The sequence below is a fragment of the Poecile atricapillus genome, chromosome 6, assembly GCF_030490865.1.
Source record: "Poecile atricapillus isolate bPoeAtr1 chromosome 6, bPoeAtr1.hap1, whole genome shotgun sequence".
Classification (NCBI taxonomy): domain Eukaryota; kingdom Metazoa; phylum Chordata; class Aves; order Passeriformes; family Paridae; genus Poecile; species Poecile atricapillus.
Window position 1 is genome coordinate 27,108,554 of NC_081254.1, and position 23,218 is coordinate 27,131,771.

Sequence of the window (23,218 nt, forward strand, 5' to 3'; positions counted from 1 at the left end):
GAAGGTCAGCTCATCTTACCACCTTGTAGTTGGCCAAGTAAAAGGTACTTTACTTGTCTGAGCTGTGACAGCTTGTGGCTGTACAGGTAACTCTAAGCTGCTTAACTCAGTTCTGCTCAGGTGTCTGTTGCCAAAGCTTACTCCTGACGTTCAAATGTAATGAAGCTGGAACAGTGACAGTACACTGTGGAATTCTCCCTCCTTTGTCAGTTCTGCATGTTTTTGGCATACTCTGATGTCTCTCCTCCATCTAAAGCTGTAGTTCCACAATGTCCAGGTTGTGTTCCTGCTCTCTGATGTTCCTGTGAAGTCAGCCAGTCCCTGGGCTGGGCACCCAACAGCTTTGTGCAGTATGGCAGTACTAGCTGGCAGCAGACTGGGGCTGCACCTCAGGTGTTCATTTAAAAGATGACTGGAAACAACTGTAAGAAATCACTTTTGGACAAGACAGAAGAGACTTCACATTCCACTTCTAGTAACAGCTTTTAGAAACTGCATTAAATTGTCAATGCACTGTATTTTCTTTATACTTATGTTTGAAATGTCAGACTGCATCTTTAGGTGCTGCATTCCTTAGGGGGAGCCCCAGAATAACCTTAAATTGTGTAGTACATCTTGATGACTTATAAATGCACAGTGGCAAAGCAAGCCTGATCTGACTAAAGCAAACTCACCTTTTTCAGTCTGAACACAGAACTCTCTCTCGACATGGTGCCTACATTAGGCAGTTGCTTATTGGGCTCAGTAAGTGTGAGGCACACAGACAAATCTGTGTGTTCTCCAGATTGCAGGACTTCCATAGAGGAGGCAGAGCTGCAATAGAGGGAATGTGAAACCACTTCTGTGTTCTAAAGAGGCAGTTTGTTGTATCCAATGTGTTTTGACAGGTAAGTGCTATCTCAGCCAGTCCTGGATGTTGCCAGGAGACACTTCAGGTGTAATTAGGGGTGTAGGCTGCAGTTCAAAGCTGGCTATTGTTCATTTGTTCTGCTGCTGTGGCAGATGGGCTTGGAGTCACAAAGACATTGCCCGGGTCTGTACTGTCTGTCCATAGATCTCCATAAGATATTGCTTATATGACCATGAAGCTTGCAATGGCTGGGCATCCATCTAGCTACCTCCAAGGCTGGTTCTTGCCACATGATCCATGACTATTGCTCAGTCGATAGAGAAGAACATTATGCCCTTGTAATGAACAAGATGGTTGTATTTAAGAATGCCCTGAGGTGATAGATCTTTTCCACACCTTAAGCGAGCAGCAGGTGATCTTTACTTTCTAGGCATGATGCAAAAAACACTTGTGTAGCAGTAAAAGAATGATGGTCTTGTGGGTGGAAAGATTTTTGATTCACAGTCTGGCTACGTTTGTTGTCTGGCAGATTGGCTGCCAATAAACTGGTGAAAATGTGGCCTTGGGATAGGTGAGGATGAGCCTTTTGTCTTACACACATCTCTCAGTGAATCATCCCTGTTCACAGATGTCCAGATACTCCCGCTTACTCAACAAATGCACTCTGCAAAGCCTCATTTGTTACACACCTTTAGCAGATTGAATTCCAGCAGCCTTTGAAAACTGTAGGACTGAATGTGATATGGGCCAGCAGGGAGAGAGAGGCACATACTATATGTGATAGGAAATAGTGTTTCCAAGGATTTCTTTTCCCCTGCTTTTTAACAATTTGTTTGTTTACAGGAGAACAAATTGAGTGATCTGAAATTAAATTTGCATCTGCTTGATGGAATGAGGAAACTGCTTTATTTATGTTTTCCAGATTAAGTTAAGTGAATGGGGTTTTTTTGTTCATTTTGCTTTTATTTTTCAAAGACATGTTCCTGTTTAAATCTGGGTGAACTTGGCTCTGAAATACAATTCTGAAATAGAAAATTCGAGCTCCATAAGAAACCATTGTGGAGGCCAGATAGCCTTATCAACTACTCTTGAGCACTGACCTTATCAAACCTTTTCAAACAGTCTTGCTCTCAGTCTTTCCAATAGGAGAGTTTATTAGGTTGGGTTGAAAAAAGGACCATTTCTGCACCAGACCTAAGAAAAACATCAGAATCTGAGGGTTTGGGGTGCAGTGCAGAATTTGTGCTGCATCTGACTTTGCAGAGGAAGTGCTCCCAGCCTGACCTTGGCTGCTTTGGGTGGTGCTGCTGGAATGGTGCTGCTCTGCCCTGTGGGGTTGCCATATGTGGAGAGGATGTGTAGAGGTGGCTTCACATGGAGCTCTCTGGATTCTCACAGTTCATCTGCATCTGCCCCAAGCTGTGTTATGACCCATTAGACTCTCTCCAGAAGGGGATTTCCATAAACAGACTGTACATTTTGATTTACTGTGACTTATCTTTTTTTTTTTTTTTCTTTTTATATGAGGAATAGGGGCAGATGATTTTTTTTTTATACTGATGAACTGTCTTAAGCAAGATAGGAAGGTGTGTTATGGGACAGACACAGGGTCCTCTGTCTTTACTGTTATGTGTGCTTCTCATATTGATCAATATTCTGTGTTTCTATCTGAAGGGAGCAGCACTCAGCTGTAGAGTGATTTAGATTGGGTTTGCAGGGGGAGGCTCTGCAGATCTTTTGGTCAAGCTCCTGCTCCCATCAGCTTCAAAGGTTGAAGCAGTGATGTTAGATAAAGCTGCTCAGAACAGTCAAGTTCTGAATTCTGCCAAGTACAGAGATACCCCCAACTTCCCTGGGCCCTTGATTTAGTGATGAATCTGCTTAATTGTGAAGGATTTTTTTCTTCTTTTTTTATACCTTGCTGGAAATTCCTTGGTGCCATTGCCTGCCAAGAAGGTTGGTCCTTGTTTGAAAGACTTGATACCCCTTTTTTGTGATGATGACTCATAAGTCTGGGGAGATCATAGATAAGGAAAGTAAAATAATGCATCCCTGAGCTATTACTGTTCCTGAACAGGGCCAGCAGCTTTCAGTTTGAAGGCTGCACAGTGAAAGTAAGATTAATTTTCTGCTCATCTCCCTGTTTCATTAAATTCCTGGTCTCAGCAACAGATTCATTTTGGACTATTTTCTGTTCTTGTTGCCATCTTTGTCACTGGAATGGGATATCAGCATGTTAATGCCTCATATAACCTGTGAATGATGGTAGAGCACGGTCGCTCTTTGACATTTTCAATGCCCTGTAATTTCATTATCTGGTCATTCTTGCCTTCCCCTGCAGTGTAGTGTGTCTGACATGGTGATTGCCACTTCTAATGTCTTTTTCTGGTACTACTTCCAAAGATTTTCCTCTGTCATTATGGATGCTTTGCCTTTCTTAAAGGAAGGTATTTCTTTGGGTAAAAAAGAACTTTATCTTGCATCCTCAAACTATATTATTTTTCTTACAAATAATAAATTGCTGCTTCTTTGCAATATTCATTCTGAAGGATTTTATAGAATCATGTCAGATACATAAGCATTACTCTTCACTGTAACATGGTCACTTTTCTGAGTGGAATAGGGGAGGTCTATGTTTAAAAAGTGTCTCCTCATTCAGCTATGGAAGAGAGAGATGATGTGTGTCTGACATGCTCTCGTTGTTCCACTTCAGGCAATCATCTTGGCATTTCTCAGATCCCTCATTATCGCGAGGCTGGAGGACAGCAGCAGTGCCCTTGACTTTTCCTCTCTTCCTATGGTATATTAAAAGAATTTTTTTTTGTGGGCTATTGCTTTGTTTTGACTTTTGTGGTTAAGGTCTGCATTTTGTTCAGAGGAGTTGAGAAGTGTCTTGGGATTTGCAGGATTTTGGGACCATAAAGTGCCATGGGTTGCTCCAGACAAAACGTCCCTTATAGTTCCACCTTTTTATGTAACAAGCTCATAGAGTGAGTGTATGCAGGTGACTGGTTGAAATCCTGCTTGTAAATGTCTATATATATCAAAGATAGTAGAAGTTAGGGCTTGTTTCAGGAAAAAAGGGCACTCATTAAATGCTTATACTAAGCTAGAAGAATGTGACCACATTAGCAATATCTCAGTTAACAGCAGGGAATTGTGTAGTGTGTAAGAGTGGGTCACAGTCATGGGCGTATTATTTTTTACTAGAGTATTAGAAGGAAGTTCAGAAGAAACTTCTCAGGGAAATAAAGTTAGAGATGCACAATCCAAGAAGTTTTGCTTGTGCACGTTCTTTTCCATTGTCCTTGGCATGGAGAACTTCTCAAACTTTTGGTGGGGTCATTACCCATTTGCTAGTAACTGTTTTTTTTCAGTTTGCAAAGGCTTTTCTTGGAATGCTGGGTGTTAAGAGGCACCTTCTCCTGAGTTCCTACTCTGTTTTATCATGTGGAAATTTCACCTTCTTACTGCTTCTTTTTTAAAAAAACAGTTGTTAATAATAATCAGATTACCTAATATGTACAGGCTGAATACTTTTGTCTTCATCACTCCATTGACATTTTAATTAGTGCTAAATGCTGTTGTTTCCACCTTTTCACACAAATTCCTCATGATGACATTATCGGCTCTCCTCGGCCGAAGCAAGATGCTGTGGTGTCTGTTGCTGCAATGTTTTGGATTTAGTCTGGCTTGTGGTAGACTTGCTATGATTCCTGTCTGCAAATCTTGTCATTCCCTCCCTCCCTCCCTCCTGGTACATCTGAGCTCTTCTGATACAATTATATTAATATTATAATTAAATATAATAATTAAATATATTTAAATTATAATATTAATTCTCTGTTAATTCTGGACTTTCTATGGGACTGAAGCACAGTGCACGAGACTTACTGAGCAGTGGAAATAGCCTTGTATATAGGACTGACACTGCTTGCAACAAAGATATTTACCTAGACCCAGGCTTGTGTCAGAGCCCCTGCTCTGGTACAGGACACAGTGAAGTTCTGCATTTTGCACTGGAACTGCCACATGTTCCTGTTGAGAGCTGACACAGAGGAGCTGGGTATAAGGAGAGCTGTTTGTGAAGGCTGTTGGCCGGGGAAGGTCAGTTTCTCAACTCTTCTCTTTATTGACTAGAAGTGAATCCAAAGGAGACTAAGCTCCTTGGACTAGCTTTAAACTTTTTTTAAAGGGGAAACATTTAAATTGAATGTCTAGAAGGAGCTTTATGGAAGTGACTTTTCAGCCATGATGAGTAATCTTGCTAAAGAGGCTACCTTGTTTTACAGCTTTAAATCTACTTTGTACAGAATTAGAACAGCAATTATCCCATAGGGAACAATCCTTGTTTTTCAGGGTGGGCTAATAGGCTTCTTGCATCTCTAATTTCTATTGTGCTGTGAAGATGTGGATGATTGTTATTAAAGGCTGTGAGAAGCAACTGGTCAGCTCATTGCCAAACTGCTGTAATTCATGGATGTTGTACATGGGCTGCAGTTTGCTTAACATTACAATCCATGTATTCTAAATTGTTTTCATAGAGCTTGGCCAATAAAATTACAGGTTTATTATGGTTGTACGGATCTCGTTTAATCAAGAATGCTACACGTGCTGCGAATGCAAAGCTGTGCTTGAGCACTGCCTCTTGATGTCAAAGTGTGTGAATCAAATTGGTTTTATTTTCCTTAATGTTTGAATGTAAATACAGTGTTCCTGAATGAAAAGGGCTCATGGCATCTGCAAGTACTTGCAATAGCTCTTCAAGAGCGCGCTGTGCTATTCTGACTGTGGCATTGCTAATCTGAGGCATCTAAAACAGCCTGAGATAATTTATTGTCTTCTTTCTTGGCAGAGAGAAGAGGGAAAATTATGAAATGGAAATAATTCTAAATTATTATGTATATCTATAAATTATATTATATAAATACATATACATGTAATTAGGTATGCATGTGTATATGGAAAAAGTAAAAATAAGAGAATATGAGATTTTGTTGTTTTGTTTTAAGGCATTGCTTCAAGAGCTAGGACTGGTAGAAAACCAAAATGCCAAAGTCCATGAGAGATAACTTGAGCTTTGTGATGCAGTGGAGGACGTGGTTTCTCTGACAGCTTGGTTTAAAGCTAAGCCCCTGGTGCCTGTTTAGTGCATCAGTTTTGTAATGAGACCCGCTCTGGCTGCAGGAGTGTTGTGAGGAGCTGTGGAGCTGTTGGAATCAGTCTTGTGCTGGTGTAGTTACTAGAGAGATCTGTATCAATTGCTATTTGAAAGGCTGGACTGGGGAGTATCTTCATTCTTCTGTGTTGCACATGTGAATTTACAACAGGTTACACTGTTCCAATAACTAGGTTTACTGAAGATTGTCTTTGGAGCTTTTGCTGTCAGTCCTGCTGTAAAAAGGGCCCAGAGAAATATTTCTGTTTTGGGAGGTGTTTTATAAGAAGTAGTTTGTAGATGATCATCTTAGTGAAATGGCAGTCATAAAACTTCAGAGGCAAAAACGGGACTTTGGATTTGTTCTTTAGTCTGTTACAGGTACTTAAAAATGTGTTCACCTTTTCCTATGTGTGCATCCTGCAAGGTAAGACAAAGAATCTGTACAGAGTTGATACACTGACATCATCTACTTGAATCAACCCTCTGGTCCCCACCATGCTTCAGCCTCTGATGATGTTTAGAGCTCTCAGCTTTTGCCAGCTCAACACTTTCTCATGAAAAGCATATTGTTCCTGTGACTTCATGGTGCTGATAATGACAAAACCTTGTGGTGTGACTGGTGAGGTAGAGGAGAAGACATTATTCTGATGGTAATCCATGGCTCTTGAGACAGTAAAGAGGAGAAGAAAGCTCTCACAGGCCTTTCAGAGTGGCCATTACCAACCTTGTTCAGTCAATTTGCATTCTTACTTTGTTGTACTGCACAGCCATTCCCCCTTATCTTCCTCAAGGGGCAGAATGGTTTTTGGAAGTTTTGAGAAATTTCTGGTGCACCACATAAAACTTTCCAATTCAGGAATGATCAGTGGAACTGTTAATGTTCTTTAGAGCTCTTCTGCAGTGATGGGAGGTTCTGATGTCTCAATGCAAGGTGCAAGAAAACCTTCTAGCCCACGTATGTGAAATTCCATGAAGGTCATCTGGAGACCCTGCAGAGTTGCAAAGGATTTTCAGAGAACATGACACTGTGTCTCTTCTCCCTTTTCTACCAGATTTTGGTTCCTAGATGTTCATCTGATGGTGATGCAGGTGCTAGAAGCATTGAACCTTCCTTTGTCATGCATGAGTTAAAAGGATCTATCTCTTAGAGTTTAGCATCCTAAATCTTGATCTTAAAAGCAGTCTCAGTTTAAATGTCAGTCAGCAGTCTCAGTTGTCATAGCCATGGTTCTTACAAGAGATACAGACAGTGGCTTGATATGAAGAGTGGGCTTCAATTTCTCTGTCTCCTGGAGGGCAAGAATCTTTCAGGTCCATTGTGGTGGTTTTAGCTCTACCTAGAATCACCAAGGTACTTACTCATCTCTTGCTGTGAGATATGGATTAGAAGAAGGGAAAAACAGGCTAAAAACTTAAAAGGAATAAAGAAATTTTATTAACAGAACTACGAGAATAAGAAACCAGAATAAAACCTCCAGAAACCTTTTCTCCCCACCCCATCTAACTTTTTCTTTTCTCAACTGACAACACAGAGACAAAACCTGGGATGTTAAAGCAGTACTAACTATACAATAGTCTTTTTCATCAGAGAAGTTTTTTCTTGTAATTTCACGGAGAGTTCTCTACAAGAAAAGCAGTTTTCTCATGGCTTTTCATTTCAATTCCTGGCAGCCTTCTGGAAAAAAAAAAAAAAATTGTCATCATACTTTCCTCCCATTTTCATACCACTCAGAGGTGTGTTCATGGGCCATGAACTCAAGGGGTGTTATTTTAAGGATGAGTTATTTAAAGGCAGAGGTTCTCTTCATCTGTTTTTATGATCATCTCTGATAATAGAAGTTTTCTCTTTTTCTCTCTTGGGGCAAAGGGTCTTCATAAACTCTCACTTCTCTCTTTCTGTTCAAGCATCTCATGGGATCACAACTACTTTACCATCTGCTTAGCTTCACCAATGGATACCTTTGCTCAGATCTACAGTTTGAATAGGTCATTCCCCCAGTACTCTTTCATGAATTAAAGGAGTTTTTCAGAGCATTATTGTTCATCTCTCTAGCTCTACTAAAAGAATATTTTAGCTTATTAAAGCATCTCTTCATTCTCCTTCTGTCTGAAGCTTGATTCTTCTCTCTTGCTGACCTTGATGGTTCATGTTGTCTCTTCACATGTTGATCGCTCTTGCGTTCCTCTCTCTGGAGAGGGAATTAAGTCTGCAGGTCTCATCTGGGTAGTGAATGGGTTAAAATCTGGCCCAAGCCATGGACAGGTATACATGGCAGTGCTGAAAAGCAGGAGATGGTTTTTGGATGCTTTTCGGCCTGGAGCCATCTGTGTGGGCCATGGGGGCGAGATGTTGGCAGCCATGGCCCGCCCCAGCCCAGAGCCAGGGGCCATGGCAGAGCCCGGCCCGCCTGGGGCTGGGGAAAGCCCCTCGGTCTCCTCGGGAGCTGCTGGGCTCCGGCCCGGCCTCCTCCCCTCCACAGGCCTCGCGGGCCAGCGGGCCAGCCACACCCAGCTCCAATACCTCTCCAGGCCAGAAAAAAAGAGAGCCAGAGCTCCTGGGCTTAGGTTTAAAAGGTGGTAGTCACAACGGTGATCTCACTTTTTAGTGATGAAAAATGGTGTCAATTCTCTGAAATGGCCAGCTATTGGCCAGGTCTCAAGCAGAGAAGAAACTCCCAGCAGCCTCTCTCAGAGGAGTCACTTCCTTGGATGTTTTCCACTTTTTTATTTTCCTAAATGCCAAACCACCACATCCATAGAGATAATTTTTTAGATCCCTGAGGAAGGAAAGGAGAGAGATCTCACAATGTCAAGTGTTCTAAAAGTTTTCTGTTGAAGTGAGGGTTGCACAATGGAGGCAGTAGGTGTATGACCAACTGTCCCTGGGCCCCAACCAACTGTAAAAGGATTCCAAAAGTTGATAGAGCTTTGAATTTCTGCAAAGGTGATTTTCCTCTTTTATTTTATACTATCCATGTGCATAATGTAGAGTCTGTACTTTGGAGTTCCCTACTTTTACGGCTTGAAATTCTCAACCATAATGTTGCATTAAAGGAGATTGGAATTCAAGTTCCTCTATTTTTCTGAGCTTTTTTTTTTTCTTTTTTTTTGTAACAGAACACTTAAGTCTGGAAGAAAAATTGCCCTTGACAGCTTCTACTGTGCTGTTCCACATCTCCCCATGTAGGCATTAGCACAAGGTATTTCTAAAGTGGGATTTTTTTTTCTTTCTTGCTAAGGTCAAAAACAGATGAATGGATTTTTTTCTTAAACACATTTCCCCCCCACACCCCCTTGCACTATTGGACTGCCACTAAAAATTACAATTGTATTGTGGATGTCAAAGATTTTCTCCCACCCCACCACAAGTTGGTGCCAGTCTTTCAGAAGACTTTTTTTTTTTTGGAGGGGAGGGGGGTGGGGGGCGGTTTGGAATATATTTAAAGTTTTAGTGGTGAGACAGAGGAGGATGTTCTGTCTGTCTGGCAATGTGCTGGGTACACACAGAGGAATCATTCCCAGCTCACATTCTGGAAATACCTGGTGAGGGGATGTCATGTGAGTCTGCTTGGTTAGGCCCTCCACAGGAGAAAACATCCTGACTCCAGGGGTGCTAGGCATGAGCAAGAGCTGTTCTGCACAGGAGCAAAGAAAGGAAAAACAGAAAAATTCACATATGAAAATAATTTTACTTTACTATTTAATGATGCAAGACAAATAATAATAATAATAATAGTAGTAGTAAGCTACTTATGGTACAGGTAGTTCAGTCATTGTAACAATGATGAAATGTGTGCACATGACAAATATAGACTAAAAATAAAAAATAAGAAAGGTGATTAAAATCAGGAGTAAAGATTATTTCAAAGGAATATGAATAGGAAATGGAGCTACTAGGGCAGAGTCTGACCTTACCATAGTTGAGCTACTAAGTTTTAAAGTAGGTTTTGTCACCTGCAGATGAGGACTGCATAAACAGAAGTTCAAGGTCAGGAGAGTGCAGTTAATTGGACAGATCACGTTTTTATTGCCGTAATATATAAGATAATCAGATCATTTAATTTTTTTTAAAATCTGTAATAATGTAAAAATATGCTAATTGGCTATTTAGCACCCAAACTCTTGCTTCTGACCTTTTGTCTGTCAAGAGCCCTGACTCTGCTTGTCTCTTACCTCGGGTACTTTCCTATTCTATGTGTCCAACTCAGCCTGACTGACCCAAGTTGTCTGTGATACTTACTCTAAATTATTGCTTTTATTTTTATCTTGTTCTTCCTGTGATGATTCTCATATTTCACCTTCCCCACAGTTTAAGTACTCTATGTATGCATATTTAAGACATTGCGATTACATAATGGATTTTTACAATTATGTTACAGTTGTTTAAAGCAGGTTCTCATATGTGGTAGAAAATCTGATTATTGGGTGTTGATAGTTGCAGAACCATAACTCGAACAATTTGTGCATTTGCCCTTTTTCCCTCTGTGCTGCACTTGACACTTGGCAAACTGCAACAATCCTTATTTCCGTGGGCTGTTGTGAGGAAGGGAATAAGCTGAAGTCTGAGGCGCTTGGATTTGCAGTTAATAAGGGTCCAGGAGTGGAAGGTTTTTTAGCTGGCCATTAAAAACAGATGTGGGGGTTTATCTCCCAACAGGTACATTGTTTTCTTCCATGGTAGCATCTGTAAAACTCCAGCTTTTGGACTGGTTCTCCTGTGCTAGCAGTGAGGCGTTTTCACATGAAGGAAGCATTTGTTGACATAAGGATGGATTTTAACAGGGTATCTAGTCCATCTTCTGTCCCTGGGGAGAGAGAGAATCTCTTGCCCATGCACTGATCAATAGCAATTGTTTGAATTGCTAATTGGAATCTGAAGAAGAGCACTAATATTTATATATGTATATGTACATGTACATATGCAGGGGAGAGGTGAGAGGACGTGTGTGAGAGGAGTGAGAGCTCCTGAGTAGAGCCTGGAGTCTGAAATGGAACAGCTATAGGCAGCCTGAATTTTCTTGAAAAATCACTTTTTTGGGAACTTTTTTTTTCCTTCTTCCTTTCAGAAATGCCTCAGACACAAAATTTCCCACTTAGTTTAGCTTCTTTTATAGAACCAGACCCTCTTGCCTTCAAGAAAAACCCTTTCCTGTCCTGGCAGTTTATAGGATGTCAAAGGGCTATAATCTATTACTTTTTTTTTTTTTTAATTAAATGGAGAACTGTCCTGTGAAGGTAGTGTACCCATACTTGGAGTTCAAGTCATTCCTTCTTTTCAGGTCTCCCCATGTCAGAAGCTTTAAATGGCCCTTCAGCAGAAATGTGACTGACTCCACAGAGATAAATTGCTGCACAAAAATCTGCTGGTTCGCAGATGGTATCAGGAGATAATTGGAATAAGAACTGAGCCAGCAAAGTATCTGAGGCCTTTTTTCATTCTCTTCTTGAACTTAGGGGTGTGCACACAGCAGCTTTAAAAGGAAGATGGAGAAGGGAAAAAAGATAAAATTAAAGTTTCCAAGGCTTTAGAGGGGGCTTCTTAGCAAGATCTAGGATATGTGATCTGGTGTGGGTTGCTGAATCAATAGAAATAAATTATGAGTTCTTTGCTATCACCTCTTATAAAGTATAATAGGGGACCCTTAAATCATATCACTACCTGACAGGATAGATTGTATTTATGTTAAACTGAGTTACACAGAGATAAAGCTCAGGCTTCTGATATTCTAAGCAATCTCGATGCCTTTTTTGGTGGGAATGTGTGTTTATATGCAGAAAAACCATCCTGAAGAGCTGGGAAAAATTTGGTGGAGCAAAACTCTGCCTTGTCAGGGGAGTGGATCAGGTAATCTATGGAGTATTTCTGTCTGACTTCTCTGACTAATGCTGCTCACAAGCTCTGTCAGTGTTGGTGTCTCCAGCCTCCTTTAAAGTGTGTTTATTCCTAATCACCACACCTTTTCCAGATGCTCTCTCCTAATTCTTTGTGGCTGATAATTGGTTTTATTTTACACAGACACGTATGCACACGAGTGTGTGGACTCTCCTGCAGCTTCTGGGACCGAATCCAGCTGCTCTTTAAGGACTGATAACTTCACTGTAGGCATCTCATTTATTTCTTTATTAAGGAGGTTTTGCACAATTGCAATTAGAGTTGCAATTTTGGTGTGTGTGCGCCTGCACTAAAGGTAAGCATGCAGATATGCAGGTGATACACTTGCTGAAACTGAAGCATGATTTACCAATTTTATTTCTTACTTTCTTGGAAGAAATGTTGTGTGAGAGATATTGCCCAATTTTTAAAGTGTAGTGGAGATGAAAGAGCCTTGTGGCTGACTTGCAGCCACTATACAGCTAGTGGCTATGAATACCCCCCCTTTGGTTGATAGTTGGAATGTCTGACTTGGGGAGAGGAAAATCAGACTTCTTTTCCCACATTGTTGTAAAACATTATGGTCCAATTCCTTTTCTGAGTCCTGGAGTCATTAGTCATTGCCTTGCTGGTGGGGTTATTCAGCTCCATTCACTACCATGGCAAAGATTTGTATGTGCAAGGCATCTCTGAACATATCCTAAATTACAGTCCCTGCACAAAAATGCCTAAAACTAAAAGCATGAAGGACCCTGTCAGATTCAATTAAAAAAGCTTTCTAGATTTGTGAGATCCAGCAAGGTAAATCCATGACTCTGTAAGAGGTGTCTCAGTGGTGATGCTGATGGGTGCTGTTTCTTTGACAGACTGGGCTTGCCGTTGTGTTGCCAAGGCATTCAAGAGAGCCAGCACACAAAATTCCTGCCCTGCTTTTGCTCGTAAAGGCACAGGAGGAGAGACCTGGGCTTTCCAGATCTGTCTCTGCCAGGCACTGTTGTGGTTTTAGTTTTTTGGAACTCTCAGATTCTGTTCATTTACTGCAAGTCCTGTAAGTAGGAATTTCAAACTGCTGCTTACATCTGGAAGGTGCTTTTGTGGAGATAATGTGATCTGTCTCCAGCTGTGCCAGTGGGAAGGCTTCTGCTCTGGCTCTAGCCGATTGTGCTGCCTGATTTATACTGAAAGGGAGGAGGGCAGGGGACAGAAGGAGCCTGCTGTGGCAGTTTTCCTACTGGAAAGTGATAAGCAACACAGGCAAAGGAGGATTAAAGGCGAATATCCTCCTTTTAGTTACTGGTTCTTGTTTTGAGGACAGATTTGACAGTCTCAGCTGTTTGGAGATCACAGGTTCACTGGAACATGTTTTGTTTCTGTGTGTGATCCTGAGACTTGTCTCTTTCAATTTTAGAGGGCTCTTTTGCGTGCACTGCCTGAAGCCACCCACAGATCATTTTTGTCTCTTCAGAGATTAAAAAAAAAAAAGACAAAAATTAAGGAAAAGTCCTTTGCAGCAGGTTAAGTTGGCAAAGCTTTACTCCTATACAAGTGCTACTCTGATTTCCAGGGGCAGGATTTGGCCTGTGTTTGCTGTCAGTACCTCTGCTGTTTTCTTCTTGTGTCTTACAATGTGCTATTCATTAATTCCTATTATCTGAAGATAAGTTTTCTGCAGCTGTGCTTGCTAGACTGGGGAAAAATGAGAGATTGGTATTTAAGGTGTATGTGTTCATTTTCACCTAATCATTCTCTTACTCTGGGTGAACTCAGATTGGTGTTTTATCTTCCAGATGATGCCTCTTATCTTAAATTATCAAAATGTGCTAAATTGGATTCTCTCAGCTATGCTGAATTTCTCGATGGAGACTCTTTTTGAGAATAAAGTGGTCTTTGATTTTTCGTATATATTTGCAAAGTGGATTGAACCAAACTCTTAAAAATTGATTTGGATTCTTCTTCCTGAGTGTTTCCATGTAGAGAAACACTTAAAATTTCACTTAGCCTCTCTCTGCCTCCTCATCAGTAAAACAAAGATGCCATTACTTGCCTTGCTTCATTGTGGTGATGCTTGCAGAATCTGTTAACACCTGTGGAATTTAAATTCCTCTCCTGGGAGTTTTGTAATAGTTCTGTATGCTTCTCACAACTGGAGATAGCACTCTTGGGTATTGGCAACTGCACTCAAACCTCCAATGGAAATGAGGATGGTGATGTTGTGTAGTGTGATCACTCACATGCACATATATATTTTTGAGGCTGTATTTTTGTGAAGAGATTTTGATGAGACCAGGATTATGTAGTGACTGTTTTTGAGAATCACTCTACCTTGACCTAGGAAAACACTTGTGCTAGAATAATTTTCTTCAGAGCAGCCTGGCTGGAATTCTTGGTTAAAACAGTGTTGATAGCACATCAGTGTTTTAGGTGTAGCTGAACAGAGCTTCACAGTGTCAGGTTTCTGTTTCTCACTCTGCCTACCCAAGAAGGAGTTCAAAAAGGTGTTGTGTTCCATACAACATCATCCTCAGCAATAGAAACTACGTTCTAAGACTGATTTTGCATTGGTCTGCTGGGGAGAACAGTCAGTGATGGCCTTTATATCACTTGTTTGTTTATTTATAGTTTCTTCCCTTCCCTTGACTAATGAAAATGTCTCTGTCAGGAATTAAAAGGTTTTTTTTCACTTTTGCTGTTCTGGTTTTCTCCTCCATCAACCTGGGGTGGGACAGTCAGTGTCTGGGTTGGTGCTTAGTTGCTGGTTGGGGTCAGCCTAGCACACACTTAAGTACAAATATACATTGAACATGTAAATGGTCCCTTCCCCATCTTTTGAGTGTTTGTTTAGGAAAAATTAGGCTGGTATTGGTGACTTCTGACAGAATTAGCTTTGAATGAAGAGATTGCATGGAAGAGTGCCTTAGAAATCCATGACCATGAATGTGCATGTCCATGTGCTTGCCAATCAGTCCATCTTTAGTTAATAATCTTGTGCCTTGAAAACCACCCACCACCACCACAAAATAGAAACCCAAACAAACAAAAAAAACCCCAAAAAAGCCCAAAGAAGAAAATCTTAGGGACCTACATAGATCAGTGCTGCTGGTGTTTTAAGTCCCAGAACATTTTAAACCAGTTTGTCTTTAGCTATGAGCATTTAACTGACACTACAGGTTCCCAGTATCCTGTGGTTGCTCACATTTGAAATTTACTTCTTGGATGCGGTTGTTCTTATATGGATTGGGGAATGGCAGATGGAAATTGCAGACAATTAGACAATATCTGGCTTGGAGGGTAGAAAATGTTGCAAGCATCATGGAAATATAAATATGTCTGTGGGCAGGAGACAGAGACCCCCACATGCCAGAGCAAGTGAGTGGAGAGCTCTCATTTCTGACATGCAAATTTGTCTGCCCTCTTTCTATTGTGCTCTCTGTTGCCTAGTGCTCGTCCCTGTACTCTTTATTAATTACACTTGGCAAGTGTGTGCACAGGGCTGCTGATGAGTTGTGTTAATCTCTGTGCTGATGTAGCAGGATCACTCAGAGAAGAGATGTTTCGTGAAGTGGTTCCGAGCTGGCCTTTCAGATGTCTGTCTGACACCTACTTTCTTTGCTGTGCTCTTCCCTCTTGTGTCTCTCACATGAATGTCCCCTGTCACAAGAGCCTGACAGGCTTTGGTGTGGTGCTTTTACTTGTCCTGAAGCTCATTGTCAACCTGCTGAAGAAACTGCAGTGCCTTTGCACTCTTAATTTGTGGGAAACAGGCATTATATATTCCACTCTGGGGTATATGCAAAGCACTTTGCCAGTTTAGAATTGGCAAGATCTGGAGCTGGGTTTAATGAACTAAAGTAATTTTCCTTCGTAGTAAAATTTTATTGGCATGGAAGATTGTTACGCCACCAAACACTCTGAAAAGCTTCTGAGTACTTTTGTGATTTGTGGGCTTGGAGATTCTGATAATTGCCTGAACAATAGGGATCCCTTCAGGGATGTGTTTTGGAGACGGAATGAACCATGGGCTAATGTTCCTAGTTGTAATTATTTTGCTTTCATGCCAGCCAAGTTGTGTCAAGACTCAAGGCTGCTGAATTGGACAGTTTTGGACACTTGCTGGCCTTATTTTAGAGAAGTGGTCCATCATATCAAATCCGGATTTAGTGGTTTAGTATGCTATAGAGCATTGTGTCAGGATTCCTCAGTGCCAGAGGCTCTTAATCTGTATTGAAGTATAGGCCATTTAAGGTAAATGATTGACAGGTGTTGGCATTTTTTATATAAGCCTTAAAGCAGGGTATTTAGTAGACAGTGAAAAAACCTCCAACCTATACGTAATGTGGAGATGCATGTGTGAAAAATAAAGCACAGAAGAAAATTCTTGTGGAACTGGGACATCGCCTCTTTCCAAAGAAAATATATTTTTTCTGATTATCCTTTCTCCATTACCATTTCTGTCTACAAAACCAAAACAATTTGTTAAATTATTCAGGTCATTAAGTTTTGTGTAAGCTCAGCTTGGAATTGCATTTTCTGGAGGGATTGTATTGCCTTAAGGGAGCTGTAATTCAGCCTCCCTATTTCCACACTCTGTCCTACAGACTCTCTGGTTTTTTCATTCTCAACCAGCTGAGCTGCTCGGTGTCCCAAGGGACACCTGCCCTGGGGTGTCCTGGGAAGCACAGTGTAGTGTGTGGAGCCTAGCCTGCAGGAGATGAGGAAACTTCCTATCTGAGCTGTATTTCCTGAAGCAGAAGTATGATCCCATAGCAAAATGCAGTTTAATGTTGAGCTGACTTGGAATTAATTTTAGAAAGATTGGTTTGATGAATAGAAACAATTTAATTTGGCACTACAAAGGTGTTTTATTTATTTTGATTAAATTATGCCTAAGTGTAAGATTTTTGCTGTTTCTGAATTTCTTGAAACTTAATAAATTTGTATTTCTTTTCCTCAGAGCAAAATGTTTTAATTTATGTTGCAGAGTGGGCATTTTCTATGGGGTGGCAATTCCAAATTTCTGACAGTTCAGGGGAAGAAAATGTTTTTGCTTTGAAATCATGCCTTAACTGTAAAATCTCCAATTTTCTGTAGAATTCAGCTTTTAAAATGAAAACCATCAAGATTTTCATGCAAAATTTCACTGGCATAGGAAAAAAAGGGTCATTTGTTAGTGTTGACAAAAACAAATTGAGCTTCTTCAACTACAAAGCAGAAATTGGAATCAAATGTCTCAGCCTGAGTCAATGAAGGTTTTTCCCTTTATAATTTTTCTTTCTCCTGTCAGAATTCAGTTTTGGAAGATGTGTCAAATTTTCTTCCTATTTTGTGCTGTTCTTTTTCAACTGAAGCATTCAAACAACACAATGTCTTAGAAAATCTGCTTTTCCTCATCTGCCCCTGCTTCATGTTTCTTAGCATGGCTGGGGCAGCCTGATGGGGCCTCAGAAGATCCTCTTGAAAGGGTTTGACGTTTCCTCTGCAGAGCTGTGTCAAACACACCCCATGGAAGCAGCTTGGGATCCAGCTCTGCCTTTCAGGCTCTTGTCTGTGTCTCGACCCCGCAATAGTTCCTGAGCGGCTGAGTTTGCTCTGTGGTCTCACAGGGCGGCAAAGTGCTTTTGCAGCTTTTCTTGGGAAGGTTGTGTGTTCAGACTCTCAGATCCTCTCTGGCTTTCAGACTCCCAAACCATTGCAAGAGTTGCCTTTATTGAATCTGGGGTGTTTTTCCTCAAAAGCAAGTGGGAGCAGAGTGGAAGCTGCCTGGGTTAGCGGTGTGGGAATGTTGCCGGTCCTGGGTTCATGTGGTGACTGATTTTAGGGACAGGTTACTGTAGGTGTTACCACTGCCTCAGGCAACTCCTGCTATTTCCTGGGACCCTGTGTAAGATACTGCAAAGGGATGCTCACGCTTGTGCTTTCCATGCAGCACCAACAAGTAGAGATGGATGTTAGTCATGCCGGGCAAAAATCCAGAAAAGTCATACAAAACGTGTTTTTACTATGAATTTATACCCAGGAGCTGAGTAGCATTCAGCCCACTTCTGTAAAGCTGTTGTTATCCTGGGATTTGCAGGGTGGTAATAGATAAGTGATGTCTTCAAAAATATAGGGCATAGGAGATCTGGGGAGAGATGCACAAAGAGCTGGGAGAGTATGGATGCTGCCTTTAGTTGTGATTGCAATTTAGGGTAGAAATAAGATAGAATCTGTTGAAATTTGACCAAGACACAGTGATTTTATTTACAATGATTAGGAATGAATCCAGGATCCACTGAACAGCTGTCTTTAATGTGCTTGGACTCTGAAATGTGTGAACTTCGTGAAACCTCACCACAGCTCTGAGCAATACAAGGGGTGTAATTTCAGGCCAGGCAGGGCTTGTGCTACAGTGCATGGCTTCCTAGAGAGTCTTGAGAGGAGTGCTGGCCAAGTGCCCATGGGAATATAGGGAACATCCTAAAAATGTCATTCTCATTGGGTTTTAGCTGGGAGAAGGCTGTCCTGCTGGGTGTAAGGGGAGGAGGCACACAGACCATGCAATCCTTGGTTGCTGCAACTTGCAGCTGCCTCTTGCCCCCTTGGTATGGGAAGGTGTGTGCAGGGTTTCAGCTGCATTAAAAAAGGTTGTTATCCTTATTTCCCCATAGCATAGCATCAGTTTCAGCTGACGTGGACTTGCATATGCTGACTCAAATCTGCCTGGTAGGTTTCTGTTCACACCCTGCTGGAAGCAGCTTGGCTATTATCTTCTTCCTAAAGGTCTCTGCATGGGGAAATAAAAGGAAAAATGCAATATAGGATAGTAAAAGTGGATCCAGGAGAGGGAGGAATGCTCGGAGCATCTATTCTAAAATCATTAAGTTGGGCACCGATTGCATAGTCACGTACCAAGGTCCCTTACAATTTGAACAGGTTTTTTCCTGGTATTGTGCTGAGTGTAAGCAAGTGCTGCAGCAGCTGTGATATTGATTAATCCTTTGGCATTTTTCTGCAGAGCTTTAAACTCTGCACCCATCAGCCTTTCAGCTGGGAAAGCCCAATGAAAGCTATGGCTGGTCCCACTGCTGTGGGAGGAGGAGGAGGAGGGAGGGAGGCAGGCCTGGCTTTTGTGTGAGCAAAGATCCTTGTTGCATAGGAAAACATTAATGAACTCAGCCATTTGAGACACATCTCTCACTTGGACCCACCTTTTAGGCAAACTGTGAAATAACTGCTCACAAACCTGCTAACTCATTGCCCTAGATGCTCTCTCACAGATGTCAGGGAAACTGGCCTGTGCTTGAGTCCTGCAAGGAGGAAATTATGCTGAAATGTTAAAACTATGCAAAACAAAAATGAAGAGGTGCCCTGGAGCTCTTCCTTGAGGCTGGTCCTGTAGAATCCAAGTGAATGAACTGTATGGTGTTATGCTAAAAAGGCAAGGAGCAGACGCTGAAACGCTCTTGCCTTCCACTGAGAAACCTGTGTTCTCTCTGCACAGGTTCCCATCCCATGTGAGCCTGGGAGCTTGCACAAAGGCACCCAAGTTATGCATTATCAGAATGCATAACTGCCTTTCTGGAGAGAAGGGCATTGGGCAATGTAGCTTGTAAGTAGGAGGATTACATTTACCTGTGAAATCTGAGGTCAGAGCACCAGATACATCAGAAGGAAAGTATATTCCTCTTGTGCTCCCCCATGTACTGTTTAACTCGCCTCTCCCCCAACCTGAGCTTTGCAGGGGCATGACTCAGGAGTGTTTTCTCCAGAAAGTCAGTGAGCCCTGGAGCCTCTGACCCTCCTCGAGCACTGCAGATCCAGGTGAAGGTCTGTCTTGCTCAGTGCATATGCAGAATGTCACACTCCATGTCCCTCTTACTACTGTGGAAAGGTGATGGCATGTAGGAATTCCTATGCTCTGGAGTCAGTGACAGCAGATGGAGAAAACATAGCTGGCTCTAGGCAAGATAGCCTGTTTTGGTGGATGGGGATCTGCATAAAAAAACTTGCCCATTCTTTCCATGGAGACTGAATAATTAGTGACAGAATGTTGAGAGACAAAAGAAGTTGACTGTAATCTTAGATTGAACTATTGAATTAACAAGGGTGCATTTGATTCCATCCCTGACTTTGAATAATTGTAGTTGCAGAGAGGTCAGCTCACAAAATCTGATTAATTCCTGGCGGCATGTTTTATTTCAAATGCAAAACATTTTGGGATTAAAATAAGTGTTACTGGTTATACAATGCACTAAGCTAATGATTTCCCATTTTACTTTTTAAACCTACTTTATCCTGTAATACTGTAACTTTAATGGATAAATGCTCAGCTCTCATTTGGGAGGTTTCAGATGCCCTGTGTATTGTTACAAAATCTAACATCAACCTTTTTTTTTCTCCTCTTTTCCCTTTCTCTCTTTCTCACTCCCTCCCTTTCCCCTCTCTAGGTGATTCTCATTCTGACAAAGCTCTACGACTTCAACCTGGGGAGTGTTACGGAGAGTTCACTGTGGAGGTACGTGGGTTGTGGAAATCACAGCAACTGGTACGGAGGGTTGTACTGTATCTCTTCTAAAACTGGGGGTGACCCAGGGTGTGGGCATAGGGGAGTGTATGAGTTCATCAGAGGAGGAGCTGGCAAAGAATCTGGGACAAATAGAGTTGCTCTTTGGAAAAGGGATACATGATTAGGACATATTCCTTTAATGAAGTGAGGTCTGCAAATAAGAGGGTTTCATCATATAATGGCACTTCCCTGGCATGCAGAGGAGCTTGGTTTCCTTCTCATCTTTGAGTGTCCTTAGAGAAGTCCCTTCCTTCCCCTCTCTGCTGTATGGCTGGCAATGAGAACAGGCTCTATAGATGGGTACACACTTGCTGGAACTGTGTCTGAGAAGGAATAAAACACAGTGTATGATAAAATCTTAGCTGTGTTCCTCACCCCTGTGAGATAAGATGGTCATCTTGGTAGTGCCTTTGTGTTGGGCTGTAAGGAGAGAAGCTGCTGAAGGACTAGAGATGCCACAGCAGGGTGCTGGTGTCTCCACTGTGGGTGTACTTGGATGCTGTCACAGAGCTGCCATGTTCCTAGGCTGGCATGGGAGGTGGACAGTCCTGCCCTGGGCAAACATGCTTCTGGAGAGTGTGTGTTTGGAAGTATGTGTCTGCATTTAAAATAAAGAAGTAACTTAAAATCCCCCCAGTCCTCAAATTCACCCCTATAAACAGGTCAGTTCTTTGACCTTTGAAATCACCAAATTATTTCATCTTGCCTGTGGAGTGGTGCCTTTAACAGAATTGCTATCAGGTGTTTTTTACCCTGGGTACATTAAAAAAAAGAATTAAAAAACCCGGCAGCCTGGGGCTGGTGAGACCAAGTGCCTTGTTCCAGATTTACCTGGTGTGTTACACCTGTTGTGAAACCTGCTCAAGGTGTAGTTGGTGGAACAGTCAGTGCATTGCTTGGGTGGGAACCCTTCCTGGCAGATGGTCTCTTGTACTTCTTTCTTCACAGGTGATCTAAAAGCCCATGTTTGGAACAGGCTTTGGCCATTTGCTGCAGCTTTATTCCTGTAAAGGTATTTGAGGGTTAATTACTCAGTAGAGCTTTTGAAACTTCTCAATTTGAACAGTACTTAAGAAGCCTAATTGCACTGCACCATGGTAATCTGCAAAAGTATAAATAACCATGCAAGCTAATAAGAGAGAACAGTCATTTCCACTTACCCTGGTACTTTTCAAGGTACTAATGCCTTAAAAAACTTTTGCCTCTTTACGTAGCAAGTACAAATGGCACTGTGATTGTGCTTTAAATGTAATTGCCAAACAATCTGCTCTGCATAAATAATGTAACAAACAGGCAAACCTTGTCTTAATCCTGAGTTTGCAGCATCACCTGAGCTCTGCAGAGAGGTAATAACAGCCCCCCTTTTGGAGGATTCCCAAAGTGATTGAAATGTAATTAATCACCAATACAATTGAAAGTATCCAGCACATGGCCAGCTGGGAATACATGCTGCTTTGTGAGAGTCTTTCAGCGTGTCCTGGAACACTTCTACATTTGGTCTCCAGTGAAACAGGGGCCATGGGGGGGGCTGTAGATTGAGAGAGTTTCAGAAGCTAGAACTTCCCAGGTTTTTCCTAGGTCTGTGAGGAAAGCTCAGGGTCAGAGGTAGCAGGTAGATTTCCTGGGCTCTAAACATTACTTTCTACTTGGAGAATTCAGGAATAAGCTATGTTTTACTTGACAGGGGAGTGTGGAATTCTGGAGAGCATCTATGCAGAGCATTTCTCTGCAAAGGACACTGTAGAAATGCAAATAGATACTAAGTGTAATAAATAAGCTAGATAAATACTCCTTTTCATGGGATTTCCTGTTTTACTTGCACATTCAGGCTGCTAAATCTTTGCATTGTTGAAATTGATGTTTTTCAATATTTTCTTTTTGGTTTTGAGACCCTGAAAATTTTAAAAGCAGGGTTTATCCTTTGCAGAATGAATGTAAGCCTGCTTGCTGACAATAGATTTGCTTTCTTTAGTTTCTTTTTTTAGACTCTTTGAGCCCCCAGATCGGTCACAAACTGAATGCAACGTCAATTAAGTACCAAAAGATGATCTGTACATTTCTAAGGGGGGTGGTGGTGGGGTGGTTTTTTTTTGTTTTGTTTTTTTTTCCCTATGTTCTGAAAATGCAACTAATCCTTTCTGCTAGCCAGAAGTCCTGCCCATCTGAGCAGTGGTGCAGTATGATATCTATCCTGACCACTTGGCAAATACAGTTGCCTTCACAAGAGAGGAGTGTGGCTTTTGTGGCAGAGAGCAATGAATCACACGGCAGAGGATGCTGAGATAGAGCAGAGTGCAAGGCAATCTCCAAATACCATCTTGCCTCCACCTGCTCCATGCATCAAAATCTCCTCCTCCGTTCCCCCTGGGTTTATAGCATGAGAGGCTTCTTTTAATGGAAAACTGAATTGCCATATAAAAAGAATTTCTAATCCCTGCATCTAAATACAAAAACAAGTAAATCAATAAGAAAACATCTTGAATGTAATTAAAAAAGGGAGTGAGAGCAACAGAGGAAGAGAGGAGAATTAGAAGTTACGTTGAAAACTGCTCCTATATCAGGCTGATAAGAGCTTAGACAGGGGAAATGCTAGTCAGCATTTGAATGCAGGAACACAGACCTTGCTCTAATAGCCAGATTCATGCTTCTGGGGCTCAAACAATCACAGAAAAGGTCTCTATTGCTACTGAAGCAGCCAGCCTTGAAGCAGCCAGCTTCAAGGAAAAAATGCACACACACACACGCACTCTTCCTTGTGAGTGCCACATCTCTTCTTCATCACAGGAGATACCT

General features: G+C 41.6%; 1 protein-coding gene across 1 annotated transcript in view; it reads left to right on the top strand.

Moving 5' to 3' along the window:
- SORCS3 (sortilin related VPS10 domain containing receptor 3) overlaps positions 1-23,218 on the top strand; it is a 268,680-nt gene that overhangs the window by 69,446 nt on the left and 176,016 nt on the right. The window contains exon 2 of the mRNA XM_058841941.1: positions 20,307-20,374. Within this exon, the coding sequence (XP_058697924.1) occupies positions 20,307-20,374 (68 nt within the window). The remainder of the gene's footprint in view (positions 1-20,306; positions 20,375-23,218) is intronic.